Source organism: Agelaius phoeniceus, chromosome 17 (assembly GCF_051311805.1).
Source record: "Agelaius phoeniceus isolate bAgePho1 chromosome 17, bAgePho1.hap1, whole genome shotgun sequence".
Lineage (NCBI taxonomy): Eukaryota > Metazoa > Chordata > Aves > Passeriformes > Icteridae > Agelaius > Agelaius phoeniceus.
In genome coordinates, this window is record NC_135281.1 from 2027296 (window position 1) to 2049313 (window position 22018).

Here is a 22018-nt window from a genome sequence, read left to right on the forward strand (position 1 = left end):
AATCATTTAAATTTAGGCTGCTTTTTAAAAACTTAGGTAAAAATCTTTTTCACTCTAGCATGATTTAAATTTGTGTGATTCACATCTGAAATTTAGTAACAGTATTGAACTATACTAATAACACCAAATACTATTTGAGCAAGTCATTAGTACCTTTTTTGGAGGGGTCACATTTTGCAATAGGAAACTGGCATCAGCAAGCTGCAGGATGCAAAAATTACCCATTTCACAACTTTCAAACACTTGTGGGGTTACAATTCCCATAGTCACTGTCACAGACATTTGCTTCAAATCACAGCCTCCAAAAAGAAAGTTGCCATACCTGATCTCCTTGCACAAATTCTGGTTTCCTTGGTGTGAAAAATGCAAATAGTAAAATGAATACTATATGTGTTATGTTGGGAAGTTATGCTCTATTAGTCTCTTTTAAGTAGTGCTGTATTAATGTCTTTTAAAGTAATGTGGTAGCTATAGTTTTGAGGCTATAATATAATATTAGAATAGAAACTATGTGGTGTAAGATGCTTTTTGTAGCTAGCTCAAGGAATGGATAAGATAATCAAGAAATTCTTCACAAAGAGATAACAGCACTAAGACACCAAAAATCCCAAGAGAAGAATTATTGCCTCCTTATCAGGACAACCCAGACTTCAAGGAACCTCAGCGTTTGATTTACAAGATGGGGGGAGTTGAAGTTAAGCAGAAATACCCATAGTTTGAAAGGAATATTTGTATCATGTGAGATAGATGAATATGCAATAGGCTATTGCTTTTAAGGGTTAATCCTTTGTTAGCAAGGAGTTCTTTTGTGGCAGAATGCAAAAGCACCCAGATGTCCATAATTCTTTGCTTTTTTGTTGCCTTTTATTGTCCTAACTTGGATTGTCCAAATTCTTATTGTTCTAATTTTTATTACTATTTTATTACTATTAAACTTCTAAAATTTTAACACAAGTGAATGGTGTTTTTCACACTTGGCGTGGCTGAACATGTTTGGGGTTAGATAAACTGCTTGTGGTGTTAGCAGCTGCAGGTTCATAAATGGAGCCTTTTGACTCACAATACAGATAGCAGCAGCCTAAGATAACACTTTTCTTTCCTTGCTGGAAGTCATGTGTGCAGAAAAGGGCTTGAGGGCTGGCAGGGGATGTTTGCTCTGCATTGGGATCCTCTCCAGTGGCTGCCCAAAGCAGAGCATCAGTGGCAGCTCAGGGCTGCAGAGGAGCTCCCTGGCCACAGCAGCTGAGCCCCATGAGAGGAGGCACCCAGAGAGGTGCACAAATGGTTTGCAGTAGGTTCTGAGCAGGGAGATGGTGTGGGAGGAGGGAACAGGGCATGACAGGGATGCAGGGAGTGCTCTGGAAGTTGTATCCAGCAAGCTGTTCCTTTTGCAGTGGAGTTGGTAAGAGATGCTGAGGTGAAATGTGTTTTAAAAATGAATAGGTGACAGGGGTATCTGGGTATTTCCGGAGTGATGACTGTGTTTAATGTAATAGTACACAATTTAATTTCTCTGGAAGCTCTGTGATGCACACTGTCCACTTTGTCTGCCCCCCCAAAACCAAATACTGCAAGGAGGAACCTGTGCTGCCTTTGGCTGGGAGGATCAGACCAGCCTTGGTGTGAGGGTTGGGGTGTGCAAAGAAAAGTTGTGCAGTGACTGGAAGTTGTCTTGTTCTCTTTCAAAAGTGATGCATTTCCTTTTTTATTTAAGTGCTTTGTAGTGTTACAGCCTCTGTCTGTAGACTTGCTCTGACCAGGTAAAATCAAACAAGATATAAAATCAAACAAGATACAAAATTTCTCTAAATTTGAAATTCCCTTTTTAATTTAATAATTTATTTTCAGTCTTTTTGCTATGCTTGTGGATTGTGGTGTTTGTTTATTTTTAAAAACAAAGTAGTACTTGACACAGAAAGATAAAGCTACCCAGGATTTATGACACCAGGACAAGCAGATGTTTTAGACATAAGAGGTACAGCAAACTTTGGAATTAGAACATTATTCACTCATTAATTCACAGATTGAAGTGACATAATCAAAAGACCTCTTTTGCCTAGAACCTGAATAGTTACAGGTCATGTAACAGAGACTGAGCCCTTTGTAAAGGATTTTCTGTACTTTGGGAAATTGAAAGGAACTAGACAAAAACCAAGTATGGTGGGTTTGTTTGCACTATAATGTATCCACATGTCAAAAGCCAGATGAATTTTTGAGCTTCTGAGTATTGAAATGTTTGCATTCTCTCTTCATGCAGATTCAAGATCCAGCCCATATTATGGCTGGCAGTGGGTCCAGATCAGGACCAGCCAGTGGGTTGTCCATGAAATCGCAGCTTCAGATCACTGGTGAGCTTTCTGAAATTATCTGTCTTTTCTGCTTAGAAACGTGACAGTGTTTTTCCACAATTAAACAGAATTTACTATGTTGCATTTCAGGAAGTTTTGCATTTTAAAGCACCCAAGAGAAGTCAGGATTGATGTTAGGCCATCATTACTTAGCAACTGCTTTATTCTGGGTTTTATCTAAAATGCATTTTGAAATGATACATATTGGTGTAAAAGTAAAAAGAAAGGAATCATTCTTTTTGGTTGCTGTTAATTGTACAGACAGTCCTCCTGGAAATTTAATAGTGTATTATGATACTGCCTGCACTTACTTCATCCTGGCATAATATCAAATCCAACACTTTTTCCTGATTCTGCTGTTCATTGAAGTTGACTTATGGCTTCTCCCTTGTTACATGTTTTTATGGCCACCACTGAAATGGATTAAAAAGGGGATAAAAAATTTAATCAAAGTGTTGGTGAGAATATCACTGTAATTGAACACCTCTGGATTGTTTGGAGATGGATTTACATTACAGCCTTTGCTTTTTGTAGTGCCTTACCAACAGAGCAGCAGTTGAAACTTAATTATCAAAGTTTTCTCACTTCTGCTTTCTGGAAATTTAACTGGGGCATAAAAAAAATAAAACAAAAACAAAAAAAACCAAAACAACTGAATGGGAGATCAGGGGTTTGTGCAGGTCTCTGTTTAGAAGCATCAAGAGTAAATGTTGCACCCTCAGTGTGAAGACCTGTGGGCATATGCAGCAGTTTCAGAAAAGGAATATTGTAGGGATGAAAAGAATGGTCAAAAATAGATAAAAAGCTTTAGACTAGGAAGGAGGTTGGATCTCACTGTTACACAGGCTGTAGCTGTCCCTCTGAGGTCACAAGCTTGTGTTTCCTCAGTAGGCTGTGAGGCTGTAGAGAAATCTTGCCCCTACAGGTTGATATTGGAGAGAATTTGGAAGAGGTTTTCATAGAGGTACCTCCTGCACTCAGGGATGGAGAGCAGAGCCAAGGATTGAAGTGGTGACTGCTGTCCAAGGCCTGAGACTCGCACAAGAACAGTGAATAAATGCCTCAGTGTTTAGAATTGAGATTACTGAGGTATTTAAATTTCAGGTCTGAATTTCTGTAGATGTTCAGCCATGATTTGCAGCAAACTGTTGCTGGTGTTACCTCCCTCCTGTCCTACCCTCAGATCTCCATTCTGCTGCCCTCATTAGTTTTAAATGAAGTTTCAGAGCCTCTGGGTAAGAACAAACTTGGAAAGTAGGTACAAATCTGCTGATTTCTGCTGCTCCAAGGCAGGTCTTTGGGATAATTAGAGATGTCCTGGTATGAGGTGCTATAGCATAGAAGTACTGGAGACAGGAGGAGAAGGATGGGGAGCTGTTTGTGAAAATTAATGAGTGAAATTCTGTGAGATGTCTGTAATACACAGAGGAAGAGTTTTCCTTGTGAGCATTTCAGAGCAGTTTATACTAAGCTACTTCTCTAAATCTCTAAAGGAGCATAGGCTATAAAGGGAATCTGGGGAGATTAGCCAGATGGGCCTGAATTAGTCATTTCTTTTTAAGGATGTAGTGAGGCTGTGGTGGGTGACAAACACACAGAAGAGCAAGTTGTTTTTTGCCACAACAGTGAATTCAGGGGCCAACTGGAAATGATAATATCTTTGTCTTCAGTACTGTTTTGTGAGTTCAGTGTTGCCAGTGAATCCAAGACACCTGGGACTCAAATATCAGGGTAGACACGCATCATAAAGGAGGCAGCATAGCAGTGGTGTTTGGAAAGATGGGAATGCTGCAGTCAGTAATACTGAATGCTTTAAAAAACATCCAAACACAAAAAAAACCCCACCCACCACACCCCCTCCCCACCAAAATTAAAGCTCTAGAGCTGCAAGTCTTGCCCAGATTTGTTGTTGTTAGAACAGGAGGTAGCTACTGGAACCCAGGGTTTGGATTCAGCTTTTCAGTAAATCTGCTTAGCTGCAGAAAACTTTACACAAAATTCATTTTCTCAGTGATGTTCTGTCCATGAGAAGTTGTGGCAATTTTCCACAGTGCCTTGATGAGAGGCAGATCATGTTTTGAGCTTTTTAACAAGCAGTGTAATAAACTCCAGGAATTCTCTTGGCTGGTGATAGACAGGAGACGCTTGTGGAGGATATTTTCTCTTTCAACACCTAAGCACTTCTGTGGATCTTGTACTAGTTATGATTAATAAGTGTCTGATGTTGCAAAAGTATTGTTGCATGCTTTAGGTGTTTGTGTGAGCTGTGGCATTGTAAATGAGCTGGAATGCAGGAGGGTTTTTATCCATGTAATGTGGTTTTATTCTTGAGTGTTCCTCTTCCTCTTCCAAATTCTTTCCCATATCAACTTGCAGGGACAAGAGGGTTTTTATTAATGTAATGTGGTTTTATTCTTGAGCCTACTATCAGGCATCCGTGATGTGACACTTGAATACTGAAGCACCTGACTGAAAAATACTATTTGTAATTGAAATCTTTCTGAGTGAATTACTGGTTTTTCTCTTTCTTAACAGTTATTTCAGCAAAGCTAAAAGAAAAGAATAAGTGGTTTGGACCTAGCCCTTATGTGGAAGTCTCAGTAGATGGACAGTCAAAGAAGACAGAAAAATGCAACAATACAAATAGTCCAAAGTGGAAACAGCATCTTACAGTGTAGGTTTGGTTTTATTTTCCAATTTATTTGATTAAAGCAATTGACAGTGGGCTTGAAGATTATGTTTTTATTTTAAGCAAGGAGTTGAGTGTTGCATGAGGTGGTGACATTTGTATAATTTTTAGAGTAAATATAGTACAGTCTGAAATAGATATTTACAAACTATTACGCTGCTTGTGCTTATATTTTGTATTGCTATGTGTGGCATATTAAAGAAGCTCTAATTCTGTGAGTAGTAAGGACAGTAAGTTGATATTAAAATTGATGGTCCCATGCCCATTTTTGTTGTCATATTTAAAGTTACAGCTTTCAGAAGTTCTGTTGCTGAAAAGTGTAGCTGTTCTTTGTGTCTCACTGTGGTGTACCATGCCATAACACAGGTAGTTGGCTCTCTTGTGCACCTCTAAATTCAAGCATAAATCCAAAATTCCCTATCAATTCCTGCAAATTGTTAGTACAAAACTAACATCAGATTCAAGATGAATACAGCTGTTGATATTTGCTTGGCCCAGTATTTGTGTTGTGAATAAAGAAGATACACAAGTTCTATAAAATTTAGTTTTCTCTTAATGTCACATGGAACTCTGGGATAAAGATCAGTCTGTGCTTGCACATTGGACAGGGACTTTTCACAAGGGCATGCTGGATGGGATATAAGGAAGAAATTCTTCCCTGGGAGGGTGCTGAGGCCCTGGCACAGGGCTTGCCCAGAGGAGCTGTGGCTGCCCTATCCCTGGGAGTGTTCAGGGCCAGTCTGGATGAGGCTTGGAGCAATCTGAGATAGCAGAAAGTGGGGTGGAATGAGACAGGCTGTAATGTCCCTTCAATGCAAACCATTCAGTGGTTCTGTGATTTGCTTGTACTTAAATTGTAGATTATTCTTCTTGAAGCATCCGGAACATTGCCTGAGGAAAAACATTTTTGTATCTGTACTTTTATTGTACTTTATATTGTTGTGAAGTTTTAGTTACTACTATTTACTACCTTGCTTTGCACTGAGATATATTAAGAAAAAGAAAATCTTGCACTTTGTAAGTGTAGAAGAGCAGAATTTTCTTTGACCTTTGGAAGCTTTCCTTTTTCTCTTCTGTTTTTTAATGGGAATGTTGGTGATTTGTGCTGTGCAAATCCACACAATAATGGATGTGCCATTTTTACTCTTGTTGAGTAAGAGCTGAGCACAGGCACCCCCTATATATCAGCTGCATTGGAAATTACACTAAAGCTGCATGGAGCTAAGTGAAGTAAATTGGTTTTTTATGAAATATATTGGCACAGCTGCCTATATCTGGATTCAGGATAAAAAGGAAAAGTATAGTGGCTTGTGCAAATGAGGCTAGACTCTCTTGGGGTTCCTCTCTGTGGAGTTTGTTAGGTGGATCTTCCCAAGGGATTGGCTGACTGTGAAAGTCTGGACTTACCAACCATATACAGCTGAAATTATCCACTGAGAAAATAAGCAGTCATTTGTACCCATTACTCACAATGAAAATAATTTAAAACTATATAAATGTTAGAGTATTCCTTATAGAAAAAGAAATCAGTATTAGAAATTACTTTGAAGTTGTTGTCACAGAACTTACTGTGTTGTATATGCTGGTAGTTTTTCTATATTTCTCTTAAAATAGTAATAATAAAAAATGTATTTGGTCTGTGAACTGTCTTGCAACAGTCTTGATTGACATGACATATCCAGGTGACATGAGAATGTGATAATTGGAAATGGTTTGATGTTACCACCATTATTTATTTGTTTTTAAATTACTTCTAGTGACAGTGGAAGTAGATGGCTCAGTTCACCCCCTTCCCCACCAACAATTGCCCTTACAGTGCTCAACTTTTTCTTTTCAGAATTGTCACTCCTGTAAGTAAATTAAACTTTCGAGTCTGGAGCCATCAAACATTGAAGTCTGACGTCCTGCTGGGAAGTGCTGCTCTGGATATTCAGGAGACACTGAAATCCAACAGTATGAAATGTAAGTCTGAGATGGAGGGTGCCTCTGAACTGTCTGTTAGTGAGCATGAGTGCTGTGTGCACCTCTGGAAATGGCCCTTAAGGGTTCCTTTGGGTGCTCCTGGTTGCTCTTATGAGCTTCCTACTACGTTTTCAGTTTCATCTTTTTTGGTTATACACAGGCTGCCATGGTGTCCCAAAAAACAAGATGTTTTTTCTTTGCTAGTGTGTGCAAGACTGAGTGAAAGAAAGGAGTTTCTTTCATATAGTTTAAAAATCCAAACTGTGGTTGGCATTCTGGTGCTAGACAGGAAATGTGTAAAGTTATTTTTGTTCTAAATAGTGCTATAGGGGTATGTTGTATTATTAATCTCGGATTTATTTAGGCTTTGGGCAGTATTTGCATCCTGGACAGCTTGAAGGAGAAATACAGAATTCTACAGACCCATTCCAGCACTCAGGGGGCTGCAGCACAGAGCTCTGTGCTGTCCTGTTTTTGTTCCGTCCTTTAAGGAAGTGTTGGCTTCCCAACTGTCACATGGGTGTTGCAGATGGAGAATGCTGACAGCAGTGAGAGCTGCTCTCCTGGCAGTGTCTGTTCTGCTGAATCTGGGTGAAAATCTCTGTGCATCAGTGCATTTGCTGTCTGACACCAGGCACCTGTTGGAGCTCACTGGGGTTTGTTTCAAACATTTCAGCAAGAATGCTTATTTACAGTTCTGTTTCACTGAAAACTCTGAATATACCATTGGTCTGGGGATATGATGGAAAATGTTCACATTCTGAATGTGAATCTGGATGTCATTAGGTAAATGTGAAGCTTTTTAGTCAGAAGACAGAAATTGTATCTGCTCTTAAAGTGAATTACACTTCCTAACTCTATTGAGGGCAGATGCATTAATTGCTGTGGAAGTGTGAGAGTCAATCTCTGCTGTCATGATAATCCTTTCTAGGCAGCAACAAGATTATGCTCCAGTTTTGCCCTTTTTGTAGAAACAATAACTTTCTAATGATGTATGAAAATGCTCAGTTTTACCACACAAAAAAATAATGGAGAGGTAGAGCTGTAATTCTGGGGGGTGTTTGGGGTTTTTTCCCCCCTTGATCACTGAGGTTTGCAATTGGCTTCTTGAATAAAAGGCCCTTTTTTCTCATGCAGTGAGATAAGCTCCCTTTGTTCTTTGTTCTTTTCCAGTGGAGCAGGTAGTGGTGACGTTGCACCTCGTCGGTGACAGGGAGCCAGCAGAAGTGGTGGGAGATCTGTCAGTCTGTCTGGATGGGATGCAGGTCGACCCTGAGCTCCTCACCAATGGGGAAGCCTCAAGTACAAGAAGTAAGTACCTTTGAGTCCAAATCTACATATATCTGCTATGCAAAGCCATTTTTGGAGAAGCTTTAACACAGTCTTGAAATAAGCACAATAACAGCAATTTCTGTAACTCTCTGTTTATAGAGATCAGAAATCTCTTGCATTTTGAGGTGGAGTCATAGTTCACAGGGCAGACCTTCAGCCTTATTGCAACAAAAGCCAGATCAGCATCTTTATTTTCTGAACTTTGCAAACTTTTATCTAGTGATCCCAAATGTTCATGAAGGTCTCTAGCTTCCCTGAATTTTATAACGTCATAAACAGAAAAATGCAAAGTTGGTTTGATCTCATCATCATCCTAGTAATAAGTATTCTGCTTTCTGGAGACATAAGTTTATATTAACTTTTCTTAAAATAGCTCATTTAAATGTATTCATAGATTTATTTCCCTGTGGAGAGCTGCAGAGAGGGATCCACTTTCTGTTTTGTTGGTGTATAGAGTCTTTTAAACTGAAAACTTGAACACATGTAAAATATCTAATTGCAGTAAAATAAAAAGGTAATTTTAATTCCCTTGGAGCAGGACAGTGGAGCATTTCTGAAATGCTGTACATTGAGAAGTAGAACTAGGTAAGAGTTATTTTCCTAGAAAGCAGCAAGAGACACTGTCTGCAGTAGTGACCAGCTGGACATTTAATTGGCAAGTTCTAGGTTTCTGGGCTGGGGGGGCTGTTAAAGTCCTAGAGGAAGTTGCTTTGAAATTTCATCTTGAGTATCATAGAAAAATGGAATTAATACACAAATTCTGTAACCATATTTCTTAGAGCTTTTAGTCCATTTTCTTTGCATTTTGTTAAAAGGATCAATTGCACAGACTGATTGTGTGGACTTTTGTTTATAAATAAAAGCCAGATGGTGGGATTTTGTGGGACTTACAGAGTGGGGCTGAGGTAAAGGGATAGAAGTATCTAGTGACAGTACCAAATTTTCCTTTTATGCAATACTTGATTTTCATCTGTGCTTTCTTGGATTTCCCAAAGTTCAGCCACTTAGAAAAAGGTGGGAAAAGCCATGCAGGTAGTGGAACTGAGTACAGAGTTGGGCACAGCACAGCAAGCCCCAGGCTCAGCAGAAGGTTCCCAGATAATCAGGGGACAGGAGCACATAAGGAAGGAGTTAGATGTTAAAGTAGTCTAGCACATTGTACAGGCTAAAGGCACTTCAGGCAAGCACATTGTTTATGGAGTTGCTTTTAAGTTAAGATTTCTCTTGCTGGGATTTAATTCCTTCCACGCACAGTCCACTAACAGCTCATTATCCTAAGCCTTTCTGTGACTACATCCTTGTCTTTGGCCTAGATCTGTCCACAGTTCCTATCAGAACTGAAAACTGATTTCTTTACTAATCACATTTGTTTAACTCTATGGAAATAAAGTATTGGTGCTATCTACATGAATGAGCAGTTCTGTGCTGCATATCCAAGGTTTGCAAATGCTGGCACAAAAGGCAAATATTTCTAAGCTGTCTGAATAAGCAGTTGCAAAACATTTGCAAATCTAGGCTGAGCTGCTGCAATGCTTTTGGCGTACAGCCATATTTTGTACCTGCTTCAATGCCTTTATATTCAATAATTTACAGAGAAGGGAAGGGTCTGGGCTAGAGAGTCCAGTAAACAAAGCCCCCAGCCAACCAGAGAGGAGATTCCAGTGAAGTTTTTGTCCTTTCTGCTCTGCCTGCCATCACTGAGAGAGTATGAAAAGCCAGCTCCACTTAAAAGAATGAACACTGCTTTATACTGCTAGAAAGAGAGCGTGATTATTTGGGAATATTCACACAGTCAAATGATGTCCTGTTATGTCTTCCATAAGGTGGAAGTATTACAGTGGCAGTGGTTAAAAAAATTGTATTCACACACACAAATAGAGACATGCAAAATATATACAGCTTTGAAACCCAGTAGATAAGCAGCACATCGTGTCTCACCTCCTCACTTGAAAGAAGTGTGAGCATTAAAGGCTGTTCCTTTCCTTGGAAATGATTCAGAGTGTTGCTTATGCTTCTGTTGTCTTTTTCTTCCTGGTATTTAAGGTCCTACACAGAGTGAAAGCTCCAGAGTAAGGAGTGATACACGGTAAGACATTTCTCCTCTCTCTCTTTTTTTCTTTTTTTATTCTGTCTTTTAATATTCACAGTTTTGAAAGAGAGGAATTGTGTGTTTTGTAAAGAAGACAATGAAAAATTTATGAATATGCCCTGCAGCAGTATCTGTTAAGATCTGAGCATGCCCTAAACAAAAATACTGAGCTGTTGCTCTGCTCCATTGTCTGGCTGCAGTTTTGCCTCCATACCTGACTGATCTTTTTGTGTTTTCCCTTTGTGCTCCTCATCCTTCTCCCAGTGATTACCCAAGGTAAAATATATATTTTAAAAACCCCAAAACAAATGGCACTGGTTGTTTTTACACTGGTTTGTTTTATAGTATGGAGGTATCAGAATTATATTTAGCTTTGTTAAGATCCCAAAATCTGTCTGGCAGTTAGATTGTGCTAAGGCTGATATCGGATTATGAATCTTGCTGCCTGGTAGGATAAGAGTGTGCCCAGCCATGTTACTTTAATTAGTTCCATGTTAACCATGTTACTTTAATTAGTTCCCAGTACTAAGAGTATTTTAAGGATCTGTACAAAACACAACACTCTGGATGACATCTGGAGTAACCAAGCTAAATTTCACTTTTTTTCAGTAGTTTGTGTTCTTGGCTATGTTGTCTGAAGTCTTCCCTTGAAAGTTTGGTTTTTTTCTGTTTTCTTTTTGTGTTTGAATGATTTCTTAGATGCCTGGATATTCAGAATACCTGAATATTATATAATAATAACAATAATAATTATAATGATTCAGTTTTGGTATCAACCACGGGGCTTCTGGTGGTCATTGTGAGGATCATGGAAATGATCAGGAAAGTGACATTCTACAAGGGCATGATGTGAAAGAACAAGGGGGAATGGTTGAAGAGGTGGGGCTAAGCCTCCTACAGATTTGAGGTCACTAATGATTTGGACCCATTTATTTTGAAGTTGGTATAGTATGAATTACGTACACCATGCCTAGTATAGAGCAAAAGTGTGTTTGACCATGATACTGAGTTTAAATCAACAACTTGGTCCTTTACAACTTGGGATTTACTTAGCCTTACCTACTGTGTTTTAATTTGTGTACATTTGAAGGAATGTAATTTTCAAGGTACTGGGTTGAAACTGTAACCTCTTCCTTCATTTGTGATGTCTTATGTGCTTGACCTGTAAATCCACTAGAATTTTAGTTGACAGCCTTTTTGTTTTGCCCAACATATTCTGAAAATAAAATCCTTTTGACTAAAGATGTGGATACCTCTAACTCTGCTTAAGGAGCTACAGATGTATCAGAATAATACTCTGCTAGGTGTAAGTGAACAGCACAGCATGGGTCAGTACTGCTATGTAGTTTCTTATGTCTTGTAAGGTTGAGCAGTTTATATTCATAGCTGCTAGTTAAAACTTTGGTGCTAAATTCTCCAGCCTGTTCCAGAATTGAGTTTAGAGGAAATAATATGTATGCATTAGTAAGATTTCTAAAAATTTGTAGCATTTTGTATGTTCTGAGCATATGCCAGCCCTGTGGAATAAAGGCATACAGGCTGTTCTCAGGTGTTAGCCTCTCATCTCATTAGGGACTCATGGGCAGAAATAGCTGAGCAGCAAAATCCAGAGCCTGGACCTAAGGGCAAGTGTATCAAATTGGGAAATGAAAGAGGAGATTTTGATGACAGATGTTATATACATCTATTTCACCACCGTTCCATCAACTGAGGTTTCAAGTACCTCAGGAGATAAACTCTGTGTGTTTATACAGATGTCTAGATACTTGGAATTAATGCGAGTGTTACAAATCTCACCTCGTTGTAACTATTGCATTCTAGTGTCTTTCACATGTCTTTTCAACCCCCCTGAAAGTGTCCCGGGCCAGGCTGGATGGGGCTTGGGGCAACCTGGTCTAGTGGAAGAGGGCTGGAACAAGATGATCTTTAAGGCCTGTCCTAACCCAAACTCTTCCGTGATTCTGTGATTTGCAAAGTTTCATGTCACCGTGCACTACTAGAACACTTCTCTGTGTCTTTTCCTGCAAAAGGACTAACTCAAATGGCCTTGAAAACTGTGAGGATGCTGCTTCCAGTGAAAACAAGACTGTTAATGGCAGTGACTCTCCGTTGCTCACAAATGGGACCTGCAAACCTGCCAGACCCCCCAGGCCTGCCAGGCCTCCGCCCCCCACTCCCCGCAGACCCCCGTCGGTCGCTGGTACGTCCTTGGGCCGGGCATTCCTTGAGTGAACATAACTGTTTCTGCTCCTGATGTTTAACTGCACTTTGGATGGTAAATTCTTTGGCAGGTCACTTCTGAAGGAGTATTTTTTAGCTTGCATTTGGTACAAGTTGTTTAGTCATTATTACTGGAAATTTCTTGTTTCCACGTCTGCTCAGGGGTGGTGGCAGTCAGTGATGGTGCTACAGAGAGTGGAGCTGGGACCAGGAGAACACAAGTGAGTGCTGCTGCTGCACTGAGGCATCCACTGAGGGTGACATGAAATCCACTGAAGGCTCACAGAATTGTCTCAAGTTGATAATACTGCATTCTGAGATAAAAGTTACTGGTTTCTACAATTGCAGTTAGATTCTGTGAAGCTGCAGCACTTAAAACACATTCATTATCTGCTGAAATGCATAGGTTTTTTTTAATCTAGCTATTAAAAACTACATGAAGGCCACTAATTCTGAAAAGTTACTTGATATTTTTAAGGTAATTCCTTTACCCCCATACAATGCAGTGTTTCTGTAGTCTCATTATTACAATTGATAAATGCTGGATCTGGATGGGCCCTGCAATACAGTAATTACTTTAAAAGATTAATCCAATGCAGTTAATTAATGAGACTTGACCTGTGTTCAACTTCTAACCCCACCCACCAAATGGCATTAAGATAAAACTGAAAACATTTAAAGAATGTCTGTGTTCCCCTTCCATTGTGATTGTTGCTTTCCATGCAATATCAAATCTCCTCTTGAAAATTTTGATTATAATCACTTAATTATTATTATATTATATTTATTATATATATTTATTATATAATATATAATATTATATTATATAAATTATTATTCCAAATAATAAATGGAAAAGAATTAATTCATTGGTACAAAGAAGTAGTTTTTATCATCATTTAATGTTTACAGAATGCAGACAAGGTAAATATTTATCAGAAATACCAAAACGCTGTTCATGGCAGTTGTTGGATTAAAGCATTTTTACAGTGAGACAGAATTGCTGTTCAGTTTTTGTTTGAGCTACAAAATGTGGTTGTGGAAACAGCAGTTCTGGCAGGTTTGCTTTTGTAATGTGTAACTTCTACAATAGATTGGTGATAAATGTCAGTTAAAGGCTTTTTTTCTTCTCTTTCTGACATCTTAGCAAGTGCAAATGGTCCTTCATCCACATCCACAGAAAGCGATGGGGCCAGTGCAGGATCACTGGCAGGTACAGCCTCAAATACACCTTCAGAGCAGAGCCCTGAGGGGGCAACAGCCGCCAGCACAGCTCCTGCCACTCCTGCACTCACCACTCCTCCAGTGTCCAGACAAGTCCAGCCAGTAAATCCTTCACCTCAGGCTCTTACTACAGTCAGCCAAGGGCCTCTTCCACCTGGGTATGGGTTTAATGCCTTCTTTCTCCCCATGTGTGCTGACTTCTCTGGTTTTACTTTATTTTACTTACAGTAGGTGTAAGAAACCATAGATAATATCTGCCTTCTGTTGCCTGACAAAAATCCCCCAATATGAATTTGGACGGTTTATAACTGTTTCGTATTCAAGTATTCAAGGAAAGAATTCTGATACTTATATGTTCCCATGTCAGTGGAACATAAGTTTAAAATAGTGTGGCAGCTTATTGTCTTCAAATTAAAATAAACTCAGGTAGGAAAATATTGGTACAGATAAGTAGAAGAAAAGCTGCTATTGCAGTCCTGAAGGTTTGGATTTCATACTGCAGCTCCTGAGTAGCGTGGACATGCTGCTGTACTTTGGGTACCTATGGAATTTGTCAGATGGTTGACCTCTTGCCTCAAAGCTCTCAACTTTAAAAAAACAGCAGGAAAAACATTTCTGGACTCTCAGAGTGAGGGAAATCAAAAGCTTCCCAATGTGAATGGTGAAGTTGGTGAATTACCTGCCTTGATTTGCAGGTATTGGAAGCAAAAGGTAGGAGTGCTCTGAATAAAGAAGTGGTCTTGAAAACAGCAGTTGTTCCTTATTCATTTTCTCATTCAACAGAAATGGCAAATAGCTTTTTTTTTTCTCCCTGTGATGTTACATTTGATGCAAATACAGGGGTAAGTCATTATCCCAAATACTGCATGTGCAGAAAATGTGACCAATGCCCTTATGGTGATCTCTGCATATACATGACCACTGAAAAATGTGCATATGTTGGATTAATGCTACTCTAAAAGGGGTTTATTATCTGTAGTTGGTTCTGTTCAATAGGTTATTGATACACTTGATATTGAATACAAAGTTTTGCTAAAATTTTACACCTAGGCATGAATTTGAGCTTCTGTTTCCCAGAAAGGTGGTCATGTACAATGGTTTCTTTATTTTAGTTGGCATAGAATCACTGTTAATATGAATGGTACCATTGTGTGTTGCACACTGTTCTGGTGCATTTCATGAGCCAAGGGTTAGTTTGAAGCACTTTTTTTAAGAAATAAGCATTTTATGAAAACAGATGTTTCTCATCTTTAAGCTGTACATGCATGGTTGGAGTAGTTTGATCTGGAGGAAGATTAAACTTTTTGATCTCTTTTCAGCTGGGAGCAAAGAGTAGACCAGCATGGCCGAGTGTACTACGTGGATCATGTTGAAAAAAGAACAACATGGGATCGGCCAGAGCCTCTTCCTCCAAGGTGAGTCGGGATCAGCCATGCAATCATCTCAGATGTCTGGGGTTTTCAGGAATTAATTGCCTGACAGTTTTCTAAAGCTGGAACAAATATTTGGAAACAGAAATGTGAACCCAATTGCTCTGGGTTGTCTCCAAGGAATGCATATGGAAAAGAGTTGAATGTCAAAAAGAGCCAAATCTGAATTTCCTGTCAAAAGATGAGGCAAGTGCATCTTTACTGACCAAGAAACAGATTTCAGTTAAAGACAGTAGACACCCCCCAGAGTAAAAGGGAACAAAAACCACAGAAAAGTATTTTGGCATTGAGGTAACTATCAGCTTGAGCAGCAATGCTCTTGGTTACCTCTTATCCTGAGGTTACTGTTTGCAGGCCTTTGATCTTGTCTCAGGGCTCCCAGCTGCCAGTTTATTATGCACATAGAAACCAGCTTTCGTTATTAAATGTCTCCAGTTCTTGGCATCAGAACAGCTAGTGATGTTAGCTCACAGTTGCTGTTTCTTATTTTTTAACAGTATAAGAAAAGCACAAGAGTTGTTCTATTGCACTTTTTCATCCTCAAATGGTTCACACGCTATAAAGAATTACAAAGTGAAAACATGGGATGGTAAAGAGAACTTGTTATTAAAGAACAAAAACTGGCAGTCTCATAAATGGAGCCCACCTGTCATGTTTCAAGTAATTTTGAACTTTTTCAGCAGATGAACTTGTATATTGCTTAAGCTTACTTAGAATAGGAATGTTTTCTTTCAAGTTCTGTAAGTAGTACTGATCTCATGTGAACTGAAAACTAGAAAAAAAAAAAAAACAAAAAAAAAAAACCACCAAAGAAAATCAAAGCAAAACACCAAAGCCCATGCCCAAACCTTTCTTTTCTGCCAGATCAGAGTGTGAGGAAGTCTTGTGTTGAATAGCTTAAAATGTCAGAAGGTTTGCTGTCTTCTGGGACAAACCAGCTGGGTGGGAAAACTGCAGTGATGCCAGCACAGTATGGACAGTGGTCTAGACAGCTCTTGACAACTATTTCAAAAAACCCTGAAAATACAATAAATTGCATGGGTCTGATTTTGTATAGTATGCAACAAATAAAAGTGATTCTCATAAAAAAAGTCTAGCTCTTGCATAGTTTTAGCAGAGGTTACAAGGAGAAAAAAGCTACTGGTGAGCCCATGCTTTCTGTTCCCTTCCACCACACTGGCCTCCAAGTGCCTCTGAGCCTTAAATTGCCAGCTGTTGACAGCTGGCAATTGGGGGGCTTGTCTTTTCCCCCACAGCTGGGAGCGCCGAGTTGACAACATGGGCAGGATTTATTACGTCGACCACTTCACCAGAACGACCACGTGGCAGCGGCCGACGCTGGAGTCCGTCCGCAATTACGAGCAGTGGCAGCTCCAGCGCAGCCAGCTCCAGGGAGCCATGCAGCAGTTCAACCAGAGGTTCATATATGGGGTAAGGACTACTGGGGTGACTGAGGTTAGGGTGGTTTTGGGGTTTGGGCGTGCCTGTGGGTCACCTTTCCCCATAAAGGCAGCAGACTCTGTTATGGTTTATGATAATGTCTCTGTGTGTAGCATGGCAGGGAGGGCGCATTGTAATGTTAGTTCATCTCCTTCCAATCAGCACATGGGGTTTAGTTGTGACCTCAATATAGGGATTCTTGGATAAAATTTATGTAAAATATTGATAAAGCCTTTGGCTCAAACTACAGCTTAGTAATAAGCTGGTGTATTTGTATTGTATCTTGTATTACCCTGGCCAAACACATGGGAGGTAAGCAGTGCATTTCTGCTCTGGGTAAAATAAATTATGCACAATGAATGTTAGGAGAGCAGGGAAGTTGAAAAGAATCCTTCCAGCATTTTTACTCCATTATTTGTCTCTGATGAATAGCAGACATTAGATCACTCCAACTCATGCTACTCATGCTCATCAAGAATGATGGAGGTTCTGATTTGCTGCACATGTGAGAATAAAATGGAGCCTGTAAGTGGTGGTAGGGAGAAATGTACTGAGTGCAGGAATGAAGGTTCTGATTGCTTTGGGTGCTACTGTACTAATTTCCTCCTGCCTAGGCAGGGGTACTAAACAAAGAATAATTATTTCTTGGCACTGTAGTTAATTAAGCATGCCAAGGTCAGTAAAATGGGCCTTCTCTGTGGAGGAAAAGAAAGAGTTGGCATCCTTGCTTATGTGTAACATTAACAAAAATGCATTTACTTCAATAATTCAGGATGGCTATGGTAGAACATCTGGAAAGCAAATGACTAGTCATTAATGCCTCATTTGTTCATGTGACTTGCAGAACCAGGATTTTTCATCCACACAGAACAAAGAGTTTGATCCTCTTGGCCCTCTGCCACATGGATGGGGTAAGACTAACTTGAATGTGTTTTGTAATGCAATGTAATTAAACATTAAAGCATACTTCTGCCAAATTATTTGTCAGCTATTCTAAACTAGATTTTGCAAATTAAAATCTACATTTAAAATATTTTAAAATCAGATCTAATCAAATGTGCTATTAAAACAGAATCCTGACTAGGCTATGCCATTTCAAAGTGGTTCAGAAACTATAAAGTATTCTGGTTTACTCCACTGGTAACAAGTGTGATAGCTGCTTTAACACTGTCATCCTTTTGAGACTTTTTCATTTCCCCCCACCATCCTGTTCCTGCTAAATCAGGCTCCAATTCCTCTCTAAATCAAACTGCTAAATTCTCTCTCCAAGACAACTCTTGAAGAGTTTTGTTGGTCTGAAAATGTTTTTTATAGTGACAACTAACTGCTTCTTGATTTGGCCCTCTCCCTGGAATAAACTTGTTCTTGTACTTTACAGGGCTGAGAATTTACAATTAATACAAATTTTGGCAGGGTGTAATAAAAATAGAAGTGTAAAACTGCTTTCTGGTGTGACTATCAAGCAGATATAAAAATTCAAGTTTTATGATACGTAAGCAAAGCTCTCAGAATTCTCTTGTGGAATTTGGAGAAGGTAATTACTTGGCAGAGTTGGACCTGAGTTTTTGGGTTCATCTGCTTTTCAAACAGAGCTATTTGGATTTTTAGTCCTGGTATTGCTGCAACTTCATGCCATGAAATTGTCATTCCCCACCCTTGTGCTTAGGCACATTATATATAACATTTCACAGAAAGGTCTCTAGGCTGGCAGTGTCCAGGAAATGGCAAACTGAGTCTCCACATCATGTGGAATGCTGCTGTCAGGCTCACAGGCAAATGCCTACTTACAGACTTCTCTTGGAAACTGAAGCTTTTGAGCTGTGGTAGTCAGATTTGGATTCATTTTTGTAATTTGTTTCTCTTGCAGCACTAAATAAAAATGGTATGATGAGCTGCAGAATGGTACAGAGGGCATTTCTCATAGGCAGTGTATGCCCATGGTTCATCTGAGAGAAAATATAAATGGGTTTTCTTGGAAACTGCATTTGACTGTGTTTTATTCCCTGCTATAAATTGAACTTGAAGCCCCTTTGTACCTTCTGGATACTTCTGTGTATATCTGTTCCCTCCTCTGTGTTTGCTTTTTGTGTTGCTTGTCAGGCACATCACAATATTTGAAACAGCTGAAGTTTCCTTTGGACAAAGCAGCTCACAGCTTTCAGTTTCCAATTAATTTCTCCTACAATTGAAAAATAAATTACCTAGTAAGGAGTAACGTCAATGAAAGTGAAAATATGTTGGGTCAGAGGAGGTACAGAGAAACCTGAGAGCAGGAGAGGCTGAGTCTGGTGATTTATATTGTATATTTGATATAGTCTCAACAATATATTAAAGAGGGAATTGAATTTGTTCTCCTTTTACATCTTTTCAGAAAAAAGAACTGACAGCAATGGCAGAGTGTATTTTGTCAATCACAACACGCGAATCACTCAGTGGGAAGACCCCAGGAGTCAGGGGTAAGAAACCAGTTGAAGCTGCATGTATGATGAAAATGTAAATTAAATTAAAATGTAGCCAAGTTAGTGAGAGTAGAGTGAGCCAAGAATTGCTGCCCACAGGTGAGGCATGGATTGTGCTATGCAAACATCAGAGAGCTCAATAAAAAGTTGAGATATTGGCCAAAATGGAAACTGTCACAATATTACTGTGTCATCCTACAACTACCAGGAAAGCCTTGGTCAACAGTAAGCAATGAACTCATTCCCCAGTAGAAAAGCTTCTGCTTTTCACAAGTAATCAATTACATTTGTCTAAACATTTGTGTCATTAGAGGAAGAAAAGATTTCCTTTGTATGATGATGGGATGGTGCAGAGTCTCGAGTAAGACTTTGGTTGTTTCCCACACAGTCACAGAATCACAGAATGGTTTGGGTTGGAAGGGACTTTAAAGCCCATCTTGTTTCACCCTCCTGCCATGGGCAGGGACACTTTCCACCATCTCAGGGTGCTCCAAGCCCCATCCAGCCTGGCCTTGGACACATCTGGGGATGGATAGGAAACAGAAAGAAGATGACCCAAAAAACTGTAGCACCTTTCCTCACATCTCTTTAAAAAAGGAGAAATAAAGGAGACAGAGAACTTGAGGCACTACTAGAAGCACAAGAGTTCTGTTTATTTTGAGCTCTGTCACTGCAAAGTCTTTGAGGTAAGGAATGGAGGCAGGAAGTTGAGGGTGAAGGGTGTTCAATCCCAACTGCTGTTTGAGCTGAAAATGTCTGTTTGGTGAAGCAGCTTCACCTGTCCTCCCTGAAGGAGGGGAAAGGGGACAGCCAAGGCTGTGTGAGTGGGGTCACAGCTGTAGCCACTCACCTCTGCAGCTGTGGAGAGAAATTACTCTTGGAGCAGCCCAGCAACAGAATGTTTGGGCTGCACAGTCAGGACATGGTATTTATGGAGGGAAGCCACTGGGGAGCACTTCACCATGATACCACTCAGATCTTCCAGATATATTGAGATCTAGTTTTGTATACAGCAAAACTGAGTTGGAAAAAATTGGCAAAAAATTTTACATGATCAGGATTGGCATTTTCTTTTAATTTTGTCATTCTGAAACATTTTTGGCTGCTGTGATTATTCATGAGGTACCAAAAACTGCTTATTAAAATTATATCAGTTTTTGAGTAAAAACCTCATAGTTAGAAGATAAAATTCTGTTGTTTGTGAAGGAAACAATAAACCTTACTTATGCTTTTCCCTTCAGGTTTTTTCTTGCCTTTATTTAAGATATTGCAAGCAAATGAGATAATGCTTTTGATCTAATTGAGAGTTGACTTCAAATTTTGGCGGGGGAGGGAAGCTAAAATAAAACCAAAGAGAAACTTTCTCGATCTGTAGACTTTCTAGATTTTCCAAGATGTTTACTGTCTCAGGTATTACACCATTGACATAATGGATTCAGTTGATCAGTTACCATGTATTTTCTTGTATCCATAGTCAGTTAAATGAGAAGCCCTTGCCAGAGGGCTGGGAAATGCGATTTACTGTGGATGGAATTCCCTATTTTGTGGATCACAATAGAAGAACCACTACATACATAGATCCCCGCACGGGCAAGTCTGCTCTGTAAGTGTTCTTAACATTTTACTAAGGTTTCAAAAGTCAAGTTTAGCACACATAATTTTTAAAATATTTTTTAAATATTTATTTTTTGCTTCTTACTACATTATTAGGTAGGAAGATTTACATGGAGCAGTGCTTCTTAATTACCTGGGATTTTTCATTCACTGAAAGTCCCTGAAGAAGCCAGAGTTCTAAACACTGCAGAATCCTTCTTGCCATGTAATATGTGAGATTTGAGAATAGTGGAGGAGCTGCATCTGTCTTGTTGATGACCAAATCCCTTCCTTCTCTCTTTAAAAAAGACCCAACCTTTTCTTTTTCTGATTTTTTTTAGGAACCAGAATGAAGTTGAAACCAGAATTTACCTCCCAAGTTAATTGATTGTCGTCCCTTCTTTATTGTTAGAATCATTTTTTACAGTTTAATGTTCAGGTAGTGTTTTAAATGTACTGTTAAGCATTCCACAGTTTACAAAGGAAGATTTTTCTTTTTAGGTTAAAAACAAGAAATTACACCCCAAAATCAAAAAATGTGACTAGATAGCCAGCTATACCATACAGCTGTATAACTAATACATCTGTAGGCTTTTACTTCAGTTACAAAAACACTTGGAAATTCATTATTTTCGTCCTTTTGTTTGCAGAGACAATGGACCCCAGATAGCTTATGTGCGTGATTTCAAGGCCAAGGTCCATTATTTCAGATTCTGGTGTCAGGTATGGATTCTTTTTTTTGCAATATTTGCTTGCATTTTTGGTTTTGCTTACACTCTTTTAATGCCTTCTTCAGTGCCTTCCAGTAAAGGGAATCAAACTACTCTAAGGTTAAAGGCGAGTTAAATTAGGAGGGAATAAATGCAGGAAATGTATAATCTCATGTAAGCTTTAAAGTGATGTAACTTTTGGCTTTAAAATGTTTTAGAATAAGGGAAAACATTGCTTTCCCTACTTTTTTAAAGTGGTGGGTTTCTGAATAGTGTTGTCTTGCTGTTGTTAATACAGGAATATATGGAGGCACAGTTTAGAGTTAATACAACATCTGCCTTCTATGTGAATACCCACTTCTGGCAGAAAATGCAGGGCATTTGCAACACAACAGACATGTCTAAGCACTGAGGAATATGCTGTGGTGCACATAGGGTGCTCTAACATAATATCAAATTCCAGCATGTCTGTCTTGGTCCTCTGAGCTCCTTATATCGAGAGATGAAGTAACTTGATGTTTG

At 39.2% G+C, this 22018-nt stretch overlaps 1 protein-coding gene across 4 annotated transcripts in view; it reads left to right on the forward strand.

The window, feature by feature from the left end:
* ITCH (itchy E3 ubiquitin protein ligase) overlaps positions 1 to 22018 on the forward strand; it is a 58212-nt gene that overhangs the window by 23322 nt on the left and 12872 nt on the right. For 3 of the 4 annotated variants that reach the window (XM_054644104.2, XM_054644106.2, XM_054644107.2), the window contains exons 2-14: positions 2258 to 2348; positions 4884 to 5022; positions 6875 to 6999; positions 8173 to 8310; positions 10375 to 10417; positions 12451 to 12620; positions 13788 to 14022; positions 15184 to 15279; positions 16551 to 16725; positions 17579 to 17645; positions 19106 to 19190; positions 20668 to 20796; positions 21437 to 21509. In XM_054644104.2, coding sequence (XP_054500079.1) covers positions 2279 to 2348; positions 4884 to 5022; positions 6875 to 6999; positions 8173 to 8310; positions 10375 to 10417; positions 12451 to 12620; positions 13788 to 14022; positions 15184 to 15279; positions 16551 to 16725; positions 17579 to 17645; positions 19106 to 19190; positions 20668 to 20796; positions 21437 to 21509 — 1545 coding nt within the window. In that variant the 5' untranslated portion in view covers positions 2258 to 2278. The remainder of the gene's footprint in view (positions 1 to 2257; positions 2349 to 4883; positions 5023 to 6874; positions 7000 to 8172; positions 8311 to 10374; positions 10418 to 12450; positions 12621 to 13787; positions 14023 to 15183; positions 15280 to 16550; positions 16726 to 17578; positions 17646 to 19105; positions 19191 to 20667; positions 20797 to 21436; positions 21510 to 22018) is intronic. The other variant, XM_054644109.2, reaches the window with a different exon arrangement.